We start from the raw sequence: 19,123 nt of genomic DNA on the forward strand, positions 1-19,123 counted from the left end.
AATCTATAATATATAATTTATAAATATGTAGACAACACATGAAGACAACAAGCTGAATATGCAATGTGAAGGCCCTTTGGAAAAACATGGTTCTATGGAAAATTCAAGATATTATCATCCCCCGGGGCTGGCCTGAGAGAGATCACTAGCTCACACACCCCCACCAGCCACATCCCTGTAGGATCACCTGGGACCACTCTCCCCCCTCCACATGGCTTCAGGCCATGACCTCCTGAGCCTCTTCTGACCCTGGCACCGAGACCAGCAGAAGCTGCATGGTGTAGTGGATGTGGCCTTGGGCAAGTCACTTCACTTCTCTGGACCTCTGTTACTTCATCTGTAAAATGGGGATTGAGACTGTGAGCTCCATGTGGGACTGTGTCCAAGCTGATTTACTTGTATTCATCCCAGCTCTTGGTACAATGCCTGGCACATAATAAGCGCTTAACAAATGCCACAATTATTGTTATTGGAAAGGACAGGGAGAGCCACGGGCAGGGAAAACGTGACAGGGGGCCACTTCCTCTGGAACATTCTGCTTCTAGCCTGGCTCCAAGCTCAGCGGCAACCGGGCCCCAGTGACCAGCACTCGAGAAAGGCCCTCCCCCTCTGAACCCTCCCCACACGTTCCTCTCCGGCCCGGCTTGACCCATTTGAGCTCCTTCCAGCTCTCCCTCTCCCACCTGCCCGGCCCTGCCGGCTTCAATAATACCCAGCGGTTCTGCAGGGAACTGAGCTCCCCAGCTGAGATAGACATCTGAGAAACAACACGGCCCCCAGCCAGAAATTGCTTTTGGAAAAGGAAGAATGGAAGTCAGAGTTTGCCCTGGCACTGAGAAGCAAAAGTCCAAAGTTTGGCCGAGTTCAAACACCATGAAATCTGCAGTGAAGCATCTTGTGTTTCGCCCGGTGGGGGAGTCGATGTGGCCCTCCGGGGCCCCGTGGGGGCGGGGAGGGGAGTGGAACGAGGGCAAGGAAACCTGGCTCCGCTGTTCTCCAGTGACTCTCTGCCCCTCCTCTCACGCAGGTGGATAGCGGAGTCCGTGCGCTGGCTGGTTTTGAAGGGCAAACCGGAGAAGGCCCTGTGGGAGCTCCAGAGAGTAGCGACCTGCAATGGGAAGAAGGAGGAGGGAAACAAACTCACTGTGGAGGTAGAGGCCTCCGGTTGAGTTGGGAAAGAAGCGTGGTCTTCCCTGCTCCAGCCCAGGGCCCACCTGGGACAACTTCCGCTCTACTAAGCAGAGTACTGTACAGTGCTGTACAAAGAAGCAGCGTGGCTTAGTGGAAAGAGCCCAGGCTTGGGAGTCAGAGGTCATGGGTTCTATTCCCGGCTCCGCCACTTGTCAGCTGTGTGACTTTGGGCAAGTTACTTAAGTTCTCTGTGCCTCAGTTACTTCATCTATAAAATGGGGATTAAGATTGTGAGCCCCATGCGGGACAACCTGATTACCTTAGGTCTACCCTAGTGCTTAGAACAGTACTTGGCATATAGTAAGCATTTAACAAATGCCATCATTATTACCATTATTATTAATAAGCACTGGGATAGATACAAGCTCATCAGGCTGGACACAGTCCATGACTCACGTGGGGCTCACAGTCTTATCCCCATTTTACAGCTAAGGGAATGGAGGCCCAGAGAAGTGATGTGACTTACCCAAAGTGAGCATTAATCATGGAGCCAGGATTAGAACCTGGGTCCTTCTGACTCCCAGGTTGTGCTCTATCCACTAGGCCACGCTGCTTTCCATTTGGAGCTGGCCCCGGCCCCCACCAACCATGAGGTTGCGGCAAGTAAGGCAGTGGGGAGAGAAGGGAGAGGACGGATGGGAGCTACTAAGGAGAAGAGGAATAACAATGATATTTGTTAAGCACTTACTTTGTATTAAGCACTGTTCAAGACAATCAGGTAGGGCACTGAAGCCCTTCTTCACTGATCTCACAGTGTAAATAGGAGGGAGAACAGGTACTGAATCCCCATTTCACAAATAAGGGAACTGAGGCCCAGAGAAGTTAGGTGTCATGCCCAACCCCACAGCAGGCAAGTGGCAGAGCTGAGATTAGAAGCCAGGATCTCTGGCTGCTGTCCCAGTGCTCTTTCCCATAGGCCATCCTGCTTCCCTGTTGTGGAAGGAGAAGCAGCGGTTTCAGCTGCACAGATTGAGGTAATAATAGTAATAATAATGTTGGTATTTGTTAAGCGCTTACTATGTGCAGAGCACTGTTCTAAGCGCTGGGGTAGACACAGGGGAATCAGGTTGTCCCACGTGGGGCTCACAGTCTTAATCCCCATTTTACAGTTGAGGGAACTGAGGCACAGAGAAGTTAAGTGACTTGCCCACAGTCACACAGCTGACAAGTGGCAGAGCTGGGATTCGAACACATGACCTCTGACTCTAAAGCCCATGCTCTTTCCACTGAGCCACGCTGGTACTGTGTGACCCTGCTTCATTCCCCCGAGGAAAGACCCCCAAATTCTCAAAGCCCTGAGTTGCTGCTCTAGAGGAGTAGGGTGTGTGGAATCCTCAAAGAGACAAGCTCTTTCCCTCTGTAACAGGTGCCAGGCCTTCAGATGATGTTGGGGTTTACTAAGAATATTTGAGGATTGAAGCGAATATAAGGAGGGAGGTAAAAACTCGGGGGGCCAGTGTGGACTAGTGGGTAGGCCACAGGGCTGGTAGCCAGAAGGACCTGGGTTCTAATCCTGGCTCTGCCACTTGTCTGCTGTGTGACTTTGGGCAAGTTACTTCACTTCTCTGTGCCTCAATCCCTTTATCTGTAAAATGGGGATTAAAACTCTGAGTCCATGTGGGACATGGACTGTGTCCAATCCGATTAGCTATAGTTTTTTGTTAAAAAAAGGTATTTTTGAGCATTTCCTATGTGCCAGGCACTGTACTAAGCACTGGGGTAGATACAAGCTAATCAGGTTGGACACAGTCCCTGTCCCACATGGGGCTCAACATCTTAATTCCCATTTTACAGATGAGGTAACTGAGGTTCAGGGAAGTGAGGCAATCTGTCCAAGGTCACACAGCAAACAAGTGGCAGAGCCAGGATTAGAACCCCGGTCCTTTGGACTCCCGGGCCGGTGCTCTATCCACTAGGCCACGCTACTTCTCAGGCCATTCAGCTTCCCTGCTTGTATCTACCCAAGCAGAGAAGCAGCGTGGCTCAGTGGAAAGAGCATGGGCTTGGGAGTCAGAGGTCATGGGTTCGAATCCCAGCTCTGCCACTTGTCAGCTGTGTGACTGTGGGCAAGTCACTTCACTTCTCTGGGCCTCAGTTACCTCATCTGTAAAATGGGGATGAAGACTGTGAGCCCCACGTGGCACAACCTGATTACCTGTATCTACCCCAGTGCTTAGAACAGTGCTCTGCATATAGTAGGCGCTTAACAAATACCAACATTACCCCAGCACTTCGTACAGTGCCTAGCACACAGTAAGTGCTTAACAAATACTATTTAAAAAATCAGAAAAGCCAGGCTGGGGACGGGTCATAGAAATGTCTACTGGGAAGGTCAGGAGTTAACTCTGGCTCCACTCCCCCCACACCCCACTCTTTGATTTCCCAGGCTGCTCCAATAGAGGGGACTGGTCCCAGCCAGTCAAATACTTGGAGGGGCCTAGTTCATAGAGGAACGCCTTAGCCATGGCAAAAGCAAACCCCAAAAGCCGCTGAGAAAGAAAATGGTTTATGGATGGCCTATGACTTTGCAGCCACTCAAGAATCAGTGAGCCCTATTCTGCCCCCTGAAAAGAGAGGAGGGGGTGAGCAAGGTGGCTCGTCTCTCCTTTGCCCCCATCAAGAGTTTCCCCAGCGATGATCGCAAACTGACACACATAGGTGTTCCCTCTGCGGGATGAGAGGGACCATGGTCCCCAGGGTGGCATGGTCCCCAGGGTGGCGTGATCTGGGCTCCTAGCCCCCGTCAGCCCGGATCTCTGACGAGATGTGAGACCTGAGAACTTCCAGGCAGGGCTGAAAAGCCCCCAGATGGCCACTTTCTGTCATTTGTTCGTATTTACTGAGCGCTTAATGTGTGCAGAGCACTGTACTAAGCGCTTGAGAGAGTACAATACAATAGACACATTCCCTGCCCATCCTGTCGGCTCTTTGAAGCCCACTCCTTCCCAATCCCCACTCACCTGAAAGTGCCCGCCCCGGGCTTACGACGACGAGTTAGCGCTTTTGCCGAGACCAGTCTTCTCTCCACTCCAAGGAACTCACCTTCAACCTCCAGAGGGAAATAACTTCAGCCAAGTCCTCCCACAGTGTGATGGACCTCTTTCGGGTGCCTGCTCTGCGTCTCATCACCTGCTGCATCTCCCTGGTGTGGTAAGCCAAGGAGCTCTCTTTTTCCTGAGCAGGCCAGAGGCTCAGCCTGCAATATAAAAGACATGCTCCTTTACCCTAGAGGCTCATGGGGTTGGGGGTCCGGCCTCAGGTCCTTCAGCCTCCCAGTTCTCAGCCTTCCTTCACTAGAGAACCAAGTCCTTGGGCTGGGGGCTAATCCCCCCCCCGCACGGTTCCGCCTGATGATTTTTGGTAATCTAGGAGTCTGAGTTTCTCAGGGTCACACCTGGAGAGTTTCCAGTACTCTCTCAGCCTCGACTATGGGAGGGAGAGTCAAGCAGAGGCATTCCCATTCCATCGAATTGTACTTTCCAAGCACTTAGTACAGTGTTCTGCACACAATAAGGGCTCAATAAATATGATTGAATGAATGAATGGATTCCCAGCTTGGGCAATGGCTAGTGAGTGGAAGGCCATCTGCTACAAGTCAAAACTCAACTGTGATGGGCAGCAGCAGCATGGGAGAGAGTCGAGGACGGAGACTCAAGTTTACTGCAGGTAAGGAGGCAGTGGTAAACCACTTCTGGATTTTGACCGAGAAAACTCTCTGGATCCACTACCAGAACGATTGCAGATGGAGGTGGGGCGTTCTGGGAGAGATGTGCTTGGAATCGCTATGGGATGGAGATGACTCGAAAGCATAAGACAAGACAAGGAGCCTGAGGAGAGAACCAGGGAGCCTCTTAGCTCCCAGGATAACCCCAGCTCTGATCTCACCCAACCGTCCAATGATAATTAATGAAGACTTTACTAAGCACTTGCCATGAGTTACCTCTGGGAGGGAAATAATAATTGGGGTATCTATTAAGGGCTTTACCGCATGCCAGGCACTGTACTAAGCACTGGGGTGGATCCAAGCAAATCAGGTTGTATCAGTTCCTGTCCCACACAGGGCTCATAGTCTTAATCCTCATTTTGCAGATGAGGTATCTGAGGACCAGAGAAGTTAAGTGACTTGCCCAGAGTCACACAGCAGATAAATGGCAGAGCTGGGATTAGACCCTACAACGTTCTGACTCGCAGGCCCGTGCTCTATCCACTACATCAGGCTGCTTCCCTATCGATGACACATTGGCATAGGCAGTAATCTAGGACACAGCAGCCCCTGTAAGGTAATGTAAGGGAAGCGGGCACACCATGGGAATGTCGTGCTGTCTTGGCAGGTTCGCCACCAGCTTTGCCTACTACAGTCTGGCCATGGACCTGGAGGGCTTTGGAGTCAACGTGTACCTGCTCCAGGTGATTTTCGGTGGGGTCGATATCCCAGCCAAGCTCATCGCCATCATTATCATCAGTTACCTCGGACGCCGGACCACCCAAGTCTTATCCCTGATTCTGGCCGGTGGGGTCATCCTGGCCACCATCTTTGTACCCAAGGGTGAGTCTGGGCTTCCCTGGGAAGCAGTGGATGGAGGGATTTTTCCCAGGAATCCGTGACCCAGCTGACATCACCCTCACTGCCTCCACCAAATGGAATGAATCGACAGCTCATACCAGTCGATGGTTTTTATTGAGTGCTTACTGTGGGTAGAGCACTAGACACATTCCCTGCCCATAAGGAGCTTACAGTCTGTGATGCATCTTCTAGATCGGTGTTTTCCCACCAGGGGTTCTAACGTCATTAATGTCACTGCATGGCTCTCATTCATTCATTCAATCGTATCACTCTACTAAGTGCTTGGAAAGTACAATTCAGCAACAAACACAGACAATCCCTGCCCATAACGGGCTCACAGTCTGGGTGTAGCCCAAAACCAATGATAAATCATTGCACTAAGGGAAGATAAGGGAGAAGCAGAGTCGTCTAGTGGAAAAACCACAGGCCTGGGCATCACAGGACCTGGGTTCTAATCCCAGCTCTGTTATTTACCCCCTGTGCGACCTTGGACAAGTCACTTAACTTCTCTGTGTCTCAATTACCATACGTGCAAAATGGGTTCTCTCCCTCCTTCTAAGACTGAGAGCCCCATGTGGGACCTGATTATCCCGTATCTCCCCCAGTGCTTAGTGCAATGCTTGGTACATGGTAAGCGCCACAGTTACTATAATGAGATGAAGGAAATGGACTCCGTGGGCTCTCTACTGTCAAGGAGCTACATCTCTTTGACGATGAAGACGTTGTTTTAGTTCTCCAATCCAGTCTACTAGCTGGTCTCTGCTCTCAGACTGAGAGCCTCTGGAGGATACCCTCAAGGTTGAAATAGTCGTAAAGAAGGCTAGCAGTTCAGTGGACAGAGCCCGGGCCCGGGAGTCAGAAGGACCTGGGTTCCAATCCTGGCTCCACCACTTGCCTGCCGTGTGACCTTGGGCAAGTCACTTCACTCTTTGTACCACAGTTAACTCATCTGAAATGGCGATGAAGACTACAAACAAGCCCCAAATAAGAGACTGTAACCAACCTGATTAGCTTGTATCTACCCAGCACTTAGTACAGTGCCTGGCATATAATAAGCGCTTAATAGCATAAAAAAAAGCAAGGCAGACCAGCTCCCGCTGCCCCCCATCCCATTTCAAGAGTGCCAGGTGGGAAACCCATCAGCAGGGGATGTGAAAAGTGTTGGCTTTCGACCAAGCAGAGGGGAGTGTGCACTGGGAAGTGTCCTACTCAGGTCTCTTAGCAAGTTGTGGTGGTGGCTGGGGGTACTTCCTACAGCCAAGCTCGCCCCTTGGGACCCCCAACATCCCAGGTACTTACCCCAACATACATAAGAGCCTCAGTAGCCATAGCAATAGTATTGATCAGGACACTCCTGGATGCCCGGTCCAGTCCCAAGCACCTGGGATACGTACAAAAAAGAGAAAAGAGTGCTCAGTAATAATAATGATTATGGTATTTGTTAAGCACTTACTATGTGCCAAGCACTGTTCTAAGCTCTGGGATAGATACAAGGTAATCATGTTGTCCCACGTGGGTCACACTTTTAATCCCCATTTTACAGATGAGGTAACTGAGGCACAGAGAAGTTATGTGGCTTGCCCAAGGTCATACAACTGACAAGTGGTGGAGCCGGGATTAGAACCCACAACCTCTGACTCCCAAGTCTGTGCTCTTTCCACTAAGCCACATACAGCACCCTGCACACAGTAAGCGATCAATAAATACGACCGATTTAAAAGATTGAAACAGTGAGATGAGCAGCTGAGTACCCTGCTTTCAGTAATAATAACCGTGGTATTTGTTAAGGGCTTACTAGGTGCCTTTACGAAGGATAGAGAGAAGCTGGAAAAGATTCAGAAAAGGACAGCTAGGATAATCCCAGGAGATGAAGCAATTTTCCACACAAGGCTAGATGAAAAAGATTGGGATCTTTTCTGTCTTGAGAAAGCACTGGGACAGATGAGATAATCGGGTCAGGTGCAGAATCCCAGGGCGGAGGGCTTCATGGTCTCCATCCCTATCCTGGTAAAGCCCCGCTCCCCTCCCCACACAGTCAAGGAGGCAGAAGATGCCACAGGGAAGACTGATTGCTTTAGAATCCAGGAATGTCTCTTTCCTGAGGCCAGAATGCACATTCAGGCCCACACGTCTCCCACAATATTTCTAACACAAATCAATCATATTTATTGAGTTCCTACTGTGTGCAGAGCACTGTACTAAGCACTTGGGAGAGTACAATAAAACAGTGGGGAGACACATCCCCTGCCCACAACGAGCAATTTTGTTTAATGATACTGGTTAAGCACTTACTATGTGCCAGGCCATGAACAAAGTGCTGAAGTAGATACAATGCTAATCAGGTTGGACATAGTCTTTGTCCCATGTGGGGCTCACCATCTTATCCCCACTTAATAGTTGAGGTACCTGAGGTCTGGAGAAGTGAAATGACTTGCCCAAGGTCACAAAGCAGAGAAGTGGCAGAGCTGGGATTAGAACCCAGGTACTTCTGACTTCCTGGCCTGAGCTCAATCCACAAGACAATGCTGCTTCTAATAATAATAATAATAATAATGTTGGTATTTGTTAAGCGCTTACTATGTGCCGAGCACTGTTCTAAGCGCTGGGGTAGACACAGGGGAATCAGGTTGTCCCACATGGGGCTCACAGTCTTAATCCCCATTTTACAGATGAGGTAACTGAGGCACCGAGAAGTTAAGTGACTTGCCCAAAGTCACACAGCTGACAAGTGGCCGAGCCGGGATTTGAGCCCATGACCTCTGACTCCAAAGCCCGTGCTCTTTCCACTGAGCCACGCTGCTTCTCACAGTCTAGAGGGGGTGTGGGCAGGGAATGTGTCTGTTTATTGTTACATTGTAGTCTCCCAAACGCCTAGTACAATGCTCTGCATACGGTAAGTTCTCAATAAATATGATTGAATGAACGAATGAAATCCGAAGCCTTTTCCACACACGCTTTCAGGATGTTTCCCCAAACACATCGTTAGAGGCCCAAAATGGACTCTAATATACATATGCCATTCTGATTACTGACCATAAATCCTACTCTCAGGCCAACACTTTCCAGACATGTCAAAGGGATCAATGAGCAGATAAGGGACAGGAGAGTTTTAACGATCTCTCAATGAAAAATGATCTAAATCTCTACTGTGGGATGAGAGTCAGTCAGTCAGTTGTATTTATTGAGTGTTTACTGTGTGGAGACCATTGTTCTAAGCACTAGGGAGAGTACAATAAAACAGAGGCTCTGAGCTGCTGGTCAGGATTTAGGAAAATCACAAAGTCATTGTCGATGGATTCCCAAGATGGTTGGCCAAGGAACAGATGCAGGTCATGAAAAGATTGACAGGAAGCAGCGCGACTTAGTGGATAGAGCAGGGGCCTGGGAGTCACAAGGACCTGGGTTCTAATTCTGGCTCCAGCACTTGTCTGCTGTGTGACTTTGGGCAAATCATTTAACTTCTCTGTGCCTCAGTACCTCATCTGTAAAATGGGGATTAAGACTGTGAGCCCCATGTGGGACAGGGATTGTGTCCAAGCTAATCAGGTTGGATCTACCCCAGCCTTTTGTACAGTGCCTGGCACGTAGTAAGAGATTAACAAATACCATTAAAAAAAAAAAAGAAGGCTGGAGATCTGCAGCAGAGTTTCCGAAACAAAAGTCTGATTTTTTGCTTCTATTAAAAAAATTCCATGATGTAGCTACACTGTAAATGTGGTTCCAGTTCTGGGAAGGAAAGGGGAAAGAGTGGAGAAATCCTAGGGACTAGAGAAGAAATGCTGGAATTCCTCCAAATGAAGAGAGACCACCAGCCTTTACGAAGGATAGAGAGAAGCTGGAAAAAATTCAGAAAAGGACAGCTAGGATAATCCCAGGAGATGAAGCAATTTTCCACACAAGGCTAGATGAAAAAGATTGGGATCTTTTCTGTCTTGAGAAACAATGTGGCTCAGTGGAAAGAGCACGGACTTTGGAGTCAGGGCTCATGAGTTCGAATCCCAGCTCTGCCACTTGTCGGCTGTGTGACTGTGGGCAAGTCACTTAACTTCTCTGTGCCTCAGTTCCCTCATCTGTAAAATGGGGATTAAGACTGTGAGCCCCACGTGGGACAACCTGATTCCCCTATGTCTACCCCAGCGCTTAGAACAGTGCTCGGCACATAGTAAGCGCTTAACAAATACCAACATTATTATTATTAACAATGGCCGAGAGGGGACGTGAATAAGGGGAATCCAGTTGATTTTGACAAATCACACAACAGCCAGAACTAGAGGGTATTTGTTGAAACTTAAAGGTTGAAGGGTCAAGACAATCAAAAGAAGACACATTTTTTTTTTCTCAGCGGGTAATAAACATATGGGATTCATTAGATGCAGGAAGTTGTTCAGGCAGAAGATATCATTAGGTTCAAGATGGGTTTGGGTACATTCCCAGAGGGTATATTTATTACAGGTTATTAAGGGGAAATAGTTGGATGTGTTAAAATTTTCAAAAAAGGTTTGGATTTATAGATAAGAGGTTTAGGATGAGTTACCAGAAAAAAATGTTTGCAATATTAAAAATGCCCTGGAAAGGATGAGAAGGAGGAGGAAAGACACATCATCTGGTCTTCAGCCGGCCCCATCCCACCATGCCCCCAAGCATCAAGCGCTTAGTACAGTGCTTTGAACGCAGTAAGCACTCAATAAATATGATTGAATAAATGAATCCTGTAGTGGCCACTGTCAAACTTTCTGGATGTCGCACAGCTCTGCTGAACCACTATGTTCTTCGTTCCAGATGGAACAAATTTTTGCCCTAGTGAAAAAAGTGCAGGCCTGGGAGTCAGTGGACCTGGGTTCTAATCTAAGGTCTGTCAATTCCTTGCTGTGTGACTTTGGGCAAGTTACTCACTTCTCTGTGCCTCAGTTTCTTCAACTGTAAAATGAGGATTAAATACCTGTTCTCCCTCCTATTTAGTCTCTGAGCCCTATGTGGGACAGAGACTGTGTTCGACCTAATTAGCTTGTACCTTCCCTAGCACTTAGAACAGTGTTTGACACATAATAAGCGCCTAATAATTTGTTAAGTGGTATGTACATATAAATATACGTATATATGTACATGTGTACATAAAATCACACTTCTGTGACTCTATCACTTAACTTCTCTGTGTTTCAGTTACCTTATCTGTAAAATGGGGATTAAGACCGTGAGCCCCGTATAGAACACGGACTGTGTCCAACCTGATTATCGTGTATCAACCTCAGAATTTAGTACAGTGCCTAGAGCTTAATAAATACCGTTTTTTATTGTTGTTGTTTTCTTTTTAAAAAGGAAGGCTGGAGAGCAACAGTGTTTCCAAAACAAAACAAAAGCCTTTTAATCCCCTTTCATATATGGGGATTCCAGGCACTTAGACTCTAAAATCCATTCCGGGAACTCTGGGGAATCCAAGAAGTCCAAAGGTGACAGAGTGGGAAGGGAGTGAGAGCAGTGTGGCCTAATGTATAGACCATGAGTCTGGGAGTCAGAAGGACCTGGTTTCTAATTCCTACTCCACACTCTGCTGTGTGACCTTGGGCAAGTCATTTTACTTCTCCGTGCCTCAGTTACCTCATCTGTAAAATGGGGATGGAGATGTGAGCCCCATGTGGGACATGGACCGTGTCCAACATACAAGCTAATCAGGTGGGATTAGCTTGTATCTATCCCAGCGTTTAGTACAATGTCTGATCCATAGCAAACACTTAACAAGGCCATAAAGAAATAAAAAATTGTTTTGCCCACATGTGAAGGCATCCCAAGGATAAGAGAAGAAGAGCGGGAATTGGCCCTTAGAATAACATCTGTCTCCCCCTCTAGACTGTAAGCTTGTTGTGGGCAGGGAACGTATCAGTTTATTGTTATAGTATACTCTCCCCAGAGCTTAGTACAGGGCTCTGCACACAGGAAGCCCTCCCTAAATACGACTGACTGAATGACACTCCAACCGAACTCAGAGCCCTTTGGCTGTGCTGTAGCAGACTCCGGCTTCTATGGGTTCCAATGTCTTCGTTTCCTTCTCCCCAGACCTGCAGACCTTGAGGACCGGGTTGGCAGTGTTCGGAAAGGGTTGTCTCTCGGCTTCCTTTAGCTGTGTCTTCCTCTACACCGGGGAGCTCTACCCGACGGTGATCCGGTAGGTGAGAGCATCCTGAGTTGACAGAGGGCTCCAAGGTGGGAGAAAGAGTTGTCGATGCCCCATTTCAAGCTCCCCTTAACCCACCAACTCTTCCTACTTACTCCACTTCGGTCCATTCCCATTTTCCACTCCCTATTGGTCTCCCCTTACTTCCCATTCCCCAGTGATCTACTCCACTTCCCACTCCCCATTAGCCTTCTCCTGCTTTCCACTCCCCACTGGCCTCTTCCCACTTCCCGCTCCCCTTTGGTCTCCCACTTCCCTCTCCCCACTGGTCTCCTCTCCCGTCCCAGTCCCCATTGGTCTCCTCCCACTCCTGTTTCCCCAAATGTGTGGCAACCATGTTCTCCCTCAAAGAAGGAATGAGTGGACCTCCTGCAGGTCTGGGGACTGTGTTCCTTCCCTTGAAAGCACAACTGGAGTTCACCAAAATGTCTTGCAACCAGGAAGAGAGTTCGGGGGAGGAAGAGCTGGGGCTGGAACACCTGTGAGAACGCACTTTTGAGCAGAATGGGGAGACAGCCATTATGGGCCTGTCAAAGATCCCCTCTGAGGAGCCAGCACAATTATCACAGTAACATTTATTAAGTGCATACTATATATCAAATGCTGTGCTAAATCCTGGGGTAGACACAAGATAATCAGATCAGACACTGTTCCTGTCCCACATGGGTTCTAATAATAATAATAACAATAATAATAATTTTGGTATCTCTTTAGCGCTTACTATGTGCCAGGCACTGTATTAAACTTTAGGGGAGTTACAAGGTAATTGGGTTGAACACAGTCCCCGTCCCACAAGGGAGGAGGAATGTGGCTTAGTAGCTAGAGCATCAGAAGAACCTGGCTTCTAATCTCAGCTCCGCCACTTGTCTGCTGGGTGACTTTGGGCAAATCACTTGACTTCTTTCAACCACAGTTACCTTGTCGAATGGGGATGAAGACAAGACTGTGAGCCTTTTGTGGGACAGGAATTATGTCCAACCTGATCATCTTGTATCTATCCCAGTGCTTAGTAATAATAATAATAATAATAATGTTGGTATTTGTTAAGCGCTAACTATGTGCCGAGCACTGTTCTAAGCGCTGGGGTAGATACAGGGTAATCAGGTTGTCCCATGTGAGGCTCACAGTTAATCCCCATTTTACAGATGAGGTAACTGAGGCACAGAGAAGTTAAGTGACTTGCCCACAGTCACACAGCTGACAAGTGGCAGAGCCGGGATTCGAACTCATGACCTCTGACTCCCAAGCCCGTGCTCTTTCCACTGAGCCACGCTGCTTCTCTAGTACAGTACCTGACACACAGTAAGCACTTATTAAATACAATTATTATTATTATCATTGTTATTATTATTATGGGGAAGAGACAGCAGGTGTTTTATCCTTTTCCGGTTATACAGATGAAAGAACCGAGGAAGTGAAGTCACTGGCCCAAGGTCACCTAGCCAGCAAGTGGTAGAACTGGGCCCTGAACCTCGATTTTCCGACTCGTGGTCCTGGGTTCCACGGCATGGCCTAGTGGATAGAGCACTTGTCTGCTATGTGACCTTGGGCAAGTCACTTCACTTCTCTGGGCCTCACTTCCCTCATCTGTAAAATGGGGATTAAGACTGTGAGTCCTATGTGACACAGGGACTGTATCCAAGCCGACTATCTTGTATCTATCCCAGTGTTTGGAACTGTGCTAAGCGCATAGAAAGCACTTAACACATACGACAATTATCATTATTATTATTATTATTAAGGGGGAGGGAGAACAGGTGTTTTATCCCCCCTCCCTGTTTTACGGATGAGGGCACTGAGGCCACCAAAAGTAAAGTGACTGGCCCAGGCAGCAAGTGGTAGAACCGGGACCTGGGTCTTCTGACTCTCGGTCCTGGCCTACCTGCTCTGACCGGCTCCTCTCCCTACACAGGCAGACTGCAATGGGGATCTGCAACATTTGGTCACGGGTGGGTAGCATGCTGTCCCCCCTGGTCAAGATCATGGGGGAGGTGTCCCCATTCATCCCTGTCATCATCTACGGAACAGTGCCCATCATGGCGGGCAGCTTTGCCTGCTTTCTGCCAGAGACCCTCAACGTGCCCTTGCCAGAGACCATCGAAGATGTGAACAGGTCAGCACTTTCTCCCGGCCTATGCGGCCCTTCCCAATGGTCCCCTCTTCCCTCATCCCTCCAGATCCCCAAAGCGGCTCATTACCCAGACTCCTTTTGGGCCCGTGGTTCTTTCCAAGCACTGACACAGTCTCGCTCCCTACCTCAATCCTAGGAAGATTCTCCCCATTTAGCGGGAGAAGAAACTGAGGCTCTGTGAGACCAGGACAAGAACCCAGCCACCCGGCTGTGGGGTGGGGAAGGAGACTCTACCCAGACATCTCTCACCTGGGCCTTTCCTGACCTTCAGCATGACGGGGTGGAGGGGAGGAGGAACAGGTGTGGGGGCTCTTTGTCGAGATCCCCTTCAGCCTCCGGACCTCGCCTGGGGCTTCCTTTCCTCTCCTAGGAAAAAAGGGAGCAGGAAAAGCAAGGAAGACCACAAAGTGAAGATTCCCCTTCATTTCCATGAGTCTGACAAGGACACCAGTTAAGCCCTGCATTGCTGGCTTTCTCTGGCTGCTGATGGAATCTTCCCAGAAGACTAGGGGACCATCCCCCCACCGCTCCATCCCCCTCCACGTCCTGAACCCCGGCTCCTTCTGGCAGACCCTCCACCCTCCCCCGCCTCTGGACCATCCCGATGCCAACAACCACATCTGCCCCGTTTTGTGTTTGGAAAAGAGCCGGTTCGAAATGGCCCTTTAAATTCCAAAGACTCTACCTGTCGGACCTTACTTGTCTAGCCTTCCGAGGGCCTGATTTCTCTCTTTAAACCCTGCTCTTTCTTCACACATCTTCTGCTCCCAAACCCCAACTCTGCATCCTTGGGGTCCAGGACACATCTAATAATAATAATTATTATTATTATTGTATTTGTTAAGCGCTTACTATGTGCAAGCACTGTTCTAAGCGCTGGGGTAGATAGAAGTTACTCAGGTTGGACACAGTCCCTATCCCACATTGGGCTCACACTCTTCATCCCCATTTTTTACAGATGAGGTAACTGAGACATGGAGAAGTTTAGTGATTTGCCCAAGGTCACACAGCAGACAGGTGGTGGAGCCAGGTTTAGAACCCAGGTCCTTCTGACTCCCAGGCCCATGCTATAGCCACTTAGCCAAGCTGCTTCTTGTGGCACTCATAACCCACCACCTGCTCCACATCTCCTCACCGCCCCCAACTCACTCTCCTCACCCTGAACGAGAAAACCTTCTCTCTCCTCCCGGCTCCTTTTTCCTGCTCTTGGCTTTTCCTCTTCCATCAGCACAACCGTCTAGAGCCCCTCCGCCGACCGTTGTCTCCCCTGCCGGCCCCGTTCCCAATCCCAGCCACTCGTCTTAACCCAGCTCCCACTTGGTTCTCCCAGGCTTCCCAGCCCGCCTGCCGGTCCAGTCTCAGCTTGCCTCTATACCCAATGGTCTCTGCTAGAGCAGACATTGAAGCTTACCCCACTCTGCACCGCTACCCACCAGACACAGTAGTGTCTGCTCAATAAAGACCTGGGAATAAGAAACACGGCTGTCTGGCTTCATGGTTGGGAGCAAGAACTTCTGGTTGCCCAAGCCAATACACACGAGCCAGGCAGTCAGCCAACCGTATTTATTGAGCGCTTACTGTGTGCACGGCACTGTATGAAGTTCTTGGGAGAGTACAGGGGAAAAATAAACAGATGCATTCCCCACCCACAACGAGTGCAACCTAGAAGGGGAGACAGACATTAATAGAAATAAATAAATGACAGACATGGACGTAAGTGCTGTGGGATTGGGAAGGGGGATGAATAAAAGGAGCAAGTCAGGGTGATGCAGAAGGGAGTGGAGAAGAGGAAAGGAGGGCTTAATCAGGGAAGGCCTCTTGGAGGAGATGGGCCTTCAATAAGCCTTTGAAGGGCAGAGAGAGTAACCGTCTGTCGGATATGAGGAGGGAGGGCATTCCAGGTCAGAGGCGGGATATGGGCAAGAGGTTGGTGGTGAGATAGATGAGATAAAGGCCCGAACAGATTCTGCAAATTGGTGGATGTGTGCAGATGTTTGCATGGATGGGACTGCATGACAATTTGGCGGGGGGAAGAGTGTAAAGCACCCTGACTCAGTTTCCCCATTCTACTTTGGGGCAAGGCACCAGTGAGCGGGTGCCTGTTTGCTAGTCACCAACCACAAAGAAGAAAGAGGATCTGTATTGGGTGGAGATTCCCTGAACTCCCCTCTGCTCCGACTATGATGCCGATGGTCATGGTCGTGGTAGTCCCTACTCCGGGGAGAACAGAGTGCAATTTATTTTTGGAAAGGTGCCCCTCAAGGGGCTACCCAACCTCCATCCCACACTTCGGGGGGGAGGAGGGGGCACCCCAGCGAACGGCCCTCTCCCTCTCAGTTAGGGTGATGGGGAGGAAGAGGAACAGTTGATAGATCTGGAATGAAAAACTAACACTGATGGGAACAGGACTAATTTTTATCAATAAATGACCTTGAACGCTAGCAACACATAATATTCCTCTGTCCTTGTTTTCATTGAAAAGAACGAGAGCTACAGTGATACTCCTGAGAGGGATGGACTGAGTAGTATCTCACGTTTATGAGTTCCACATTCCTGACACTCACACAGAAGCAGCGAGGCCTAGTGAGCAAAGCAAGGGCCTGGGAGTCTGAAGGACCTGGTTTCTAATCCCAGCTCCACCATTCGCCTGCTGTGTGACCCTGGGCAAGTCACCTCTCTTGGCCTCAGTCTCCTCATCTCTAAAATGGGGATTAAGACTGTGAGACCCATGTGGGACAGGGACTGTGTCCAACCCGATTATGGGATTAAGACTGTGAGACCCATGTGGGACAGGGACTGTGTCCAACCCGATTATCTTGTTTTTGCCCCAGCCCTTAGTACAGTGCCTGGAACACAGTGAGCGCTTAAAAAAATACCACAATCATTATTATTATTATTACATGGCACCTGTTGGACCAGAGGAAAAACCCAGGTCTGAGGGACCACATCACAAATCCCTTGGCTGCCAGCTCAGCTGCTCTGGTGCTTAAACTTGGCTTTAATGTTCGTTCACCTCTGGATGGTAGAGCCAGGGCTAATCGTATCCCAAATCTAACCAAGGAAGACTTCCTGGAGGAGGAGGAAGACTTTTTATGGTATTTGTTAAGTGCTTACTATGTTCTAAGCATCAGGGTAGGTACATCCTAATTAGGTGAAACACAGTCCTTATCCCACGTGGGGCTCACAGTCTAAGTATGGGGGAGAACAGGCATTTAATCTCCATTTTACAGTTGAGGGAACTGAGGCAAAGAGAAATGAAGTGACTTACCCAAGGTCACCCAGCAAGCAATTGGCAGAGCTGGGATTAGAACCCAGGTCCTCTGACTCCCAGGCTCGTACTCTTTCCATTAGTCCAGGCTGCTTCTCCTAGGGAAGGGAGAAGAGTGACTCGGGAGCATGAAATAGCCCAGAGATCCAACCCAGAAGGTAAGAGAGGGGGAGGGGAGTGGAGGGGCCCCACCGGGGCCAGCAACTCTGGACTGGGCACCCCTCACCTCTCCCTGCCACCTCAGAGAGCTCAGCTGCCCAGAGTTAGTGGAGATCACTCTTCTGAAGCAATACCCAGAGGTCCCCTAAGCACACAGCTCCTAGGCCCTGCTTGCCACCCTCAGTCCCAGAATAGCCACGTGAGAGCTTCTGCTCCTCAGATTCTCCTCGCTGTCACTCTAATTGAGTTGTGGAACCCACAGCTGGAGCCTTGTCCTTCAGGGAGCCATGGCGGCCTGAGCCAGGACCCTGGCTGCAGGCTACAAAACTGAATTAGAAGAGACACCGGTGACCATACATCCCATTTGGGTCAGGACAGTCACTAATATTAGCGGAGGTTTTTTTGTTGCTTTTTTTAATTGTGGTTTTTTTTGGTATCCCATGGCTTAATGGATAGAGCCAGGGTCTGGGAGTCGGAGGACCTGGGTTCTCTCGTACTTGCCTGCTGTGTGACCTTGAGCGAGTCATTTCACTTCTCCGGGCCTCACTTATCTCATCCGTAACGTGGTGATTAAGACTGTGAGCCCCACAGGGAACAGGAACTGTGTTCAAATCGATAAGAGAAGCAGCATGGTGCAAGTGGATAGAGCACAGGTGGGAGTCAGAAGGTCATAGTTCTATTCCCGGTTCCGTCACTTGTCTTGGTGTGACCCTGGGCAAGTCACTTCACTTCTCTGGGCCTCAGTTACCTCATCTGTACAATGGTGATTAAGATTATGAGCCCCATGTGGGACAACGTGGCTCAGTGGCAAGAACCCGGGCTTGGGAGTCAGAGGGCATGGGTTCGAATCCCAACTTTGCCACTTGGCAGCTGTGTGATTGTGGGCAAGTCACTTCACTTCTCTGTGCCTCAGTTACCTCATCTGTAAAATGGGGATTAACTATGAGCCTCACGTGGGACAACCTGATTACCCTGTATCTATCCCAGTGCTTAGAACAGTGCTCTGCACATAGTAAGCTCTTAACAAATACCATAATTATTATTATTATTTATTAGACAGTGCAGTGCCTGACACATAATAGCACTTAACGAACAACACAGTTATCATCATTACTATAAGACGGTAAGCGCTCAATAAATACAATTGATTGATAAGGGAGAGGGGGTGGTGAGGTAGGATTTAATAATAATGTAATGTTGGTATTTGTTAAGCGCTTACTATGTGCCGAGCACTGTTCTAAGCGCTGGGGTAGACATAGGGGAATCAGGTTGTCCCACGTGGGGCTCACAGTCTTAATCCCCATTTTACAGATGAGGGAACTGAGGCACAGAGAAGTTAAGTGACTTGCCCACAGTCACACAGCTGACAAGGATTTGTGGTGGAGAGACATGGAAGTAAGGGTGAAAGAGAGGGAGTTATATCCTACACGGGTTAATAGAGGTGGCAGAGGTCGTGGGTTCCAATCCTGGTTCTGCCGTTTGTCAGCTGTGTGACTTTGGGCAAGTCACTTCACTTCTCTGTGCCTCAGCTACCTCATCTGTAAAACGGGGATTCAAACTGTGAGCCCCAAGTGGGACAACTTGATCACCTTGTATCCCCCCACAGCGCTTAGAACAGTGCTTTGCACATAATAAGCGCTT

The 19,123-nt window shown here is 49.1% G+C and overlaps 1 protein-coding gene across 2 annotated transcripts in view; it reads left to right on the forward strand.

Moving 5' to 3' along the window:
• LOC100093352 (solute carrier family 22 member 8-like) overlaps positions 1 to 14,739 on the forward strand; it is a 38,897-nt gene extending 24,158 nt beyond the window's left edge. For both annotated transcript variants that reach the window (XM_029061200.1, XM_029061201.1), the window contains exons 5-10: positions 1,028 to 1,151; positions 4,226 to 4,341; positions 5,523 to 5,737; positions 11,807 to 11,915; positions 13,837 to 14,037; positions 14,426 to 14,739. In XM_029061200.1, the coding sequence (XP_028917033.1) occupies positions 1,028 to 1,151; positions 4,226 to 4,341; positions 5,523 to 5,737; positions 11,807 to 11,915; positions 13,837 to 14,037; positions 14,426 to 14,510 (850 nt within the window). In that variant the 3' untranslated portion in view covers positions 14,511 to 14,739. The remainder of the gene's footprint in view (positions 1 to 1,027; positions 1,152 to 4,225; positions 4,342 to 5,522; positions 5,738 to 11,806; positions 11,916 to 13,836; positions 14,038 to 14,425) is intronic.
• Positions 14,740 to 19,123: the final 4,384 nt, after the last annotated feature.

This window comes from Ornithorhynchus anatinus, chromosome 3 (assembly GCF_004115215.2).
Source record: "Ornithorhynchus anatinus isolate Pmale09 chromosome 3, mOrnAna1.pri.v4, whole genome shotgun sequence".
In the NCBI taxonomy this organism is placed as follows: domain Eukaryota; kingdom Metazoa; phylum Chordata; class Mammalia; order Monotremata; family Ornithorhynchidae; genus Ornithorhynchus; species Ornithorhynchus anatinus.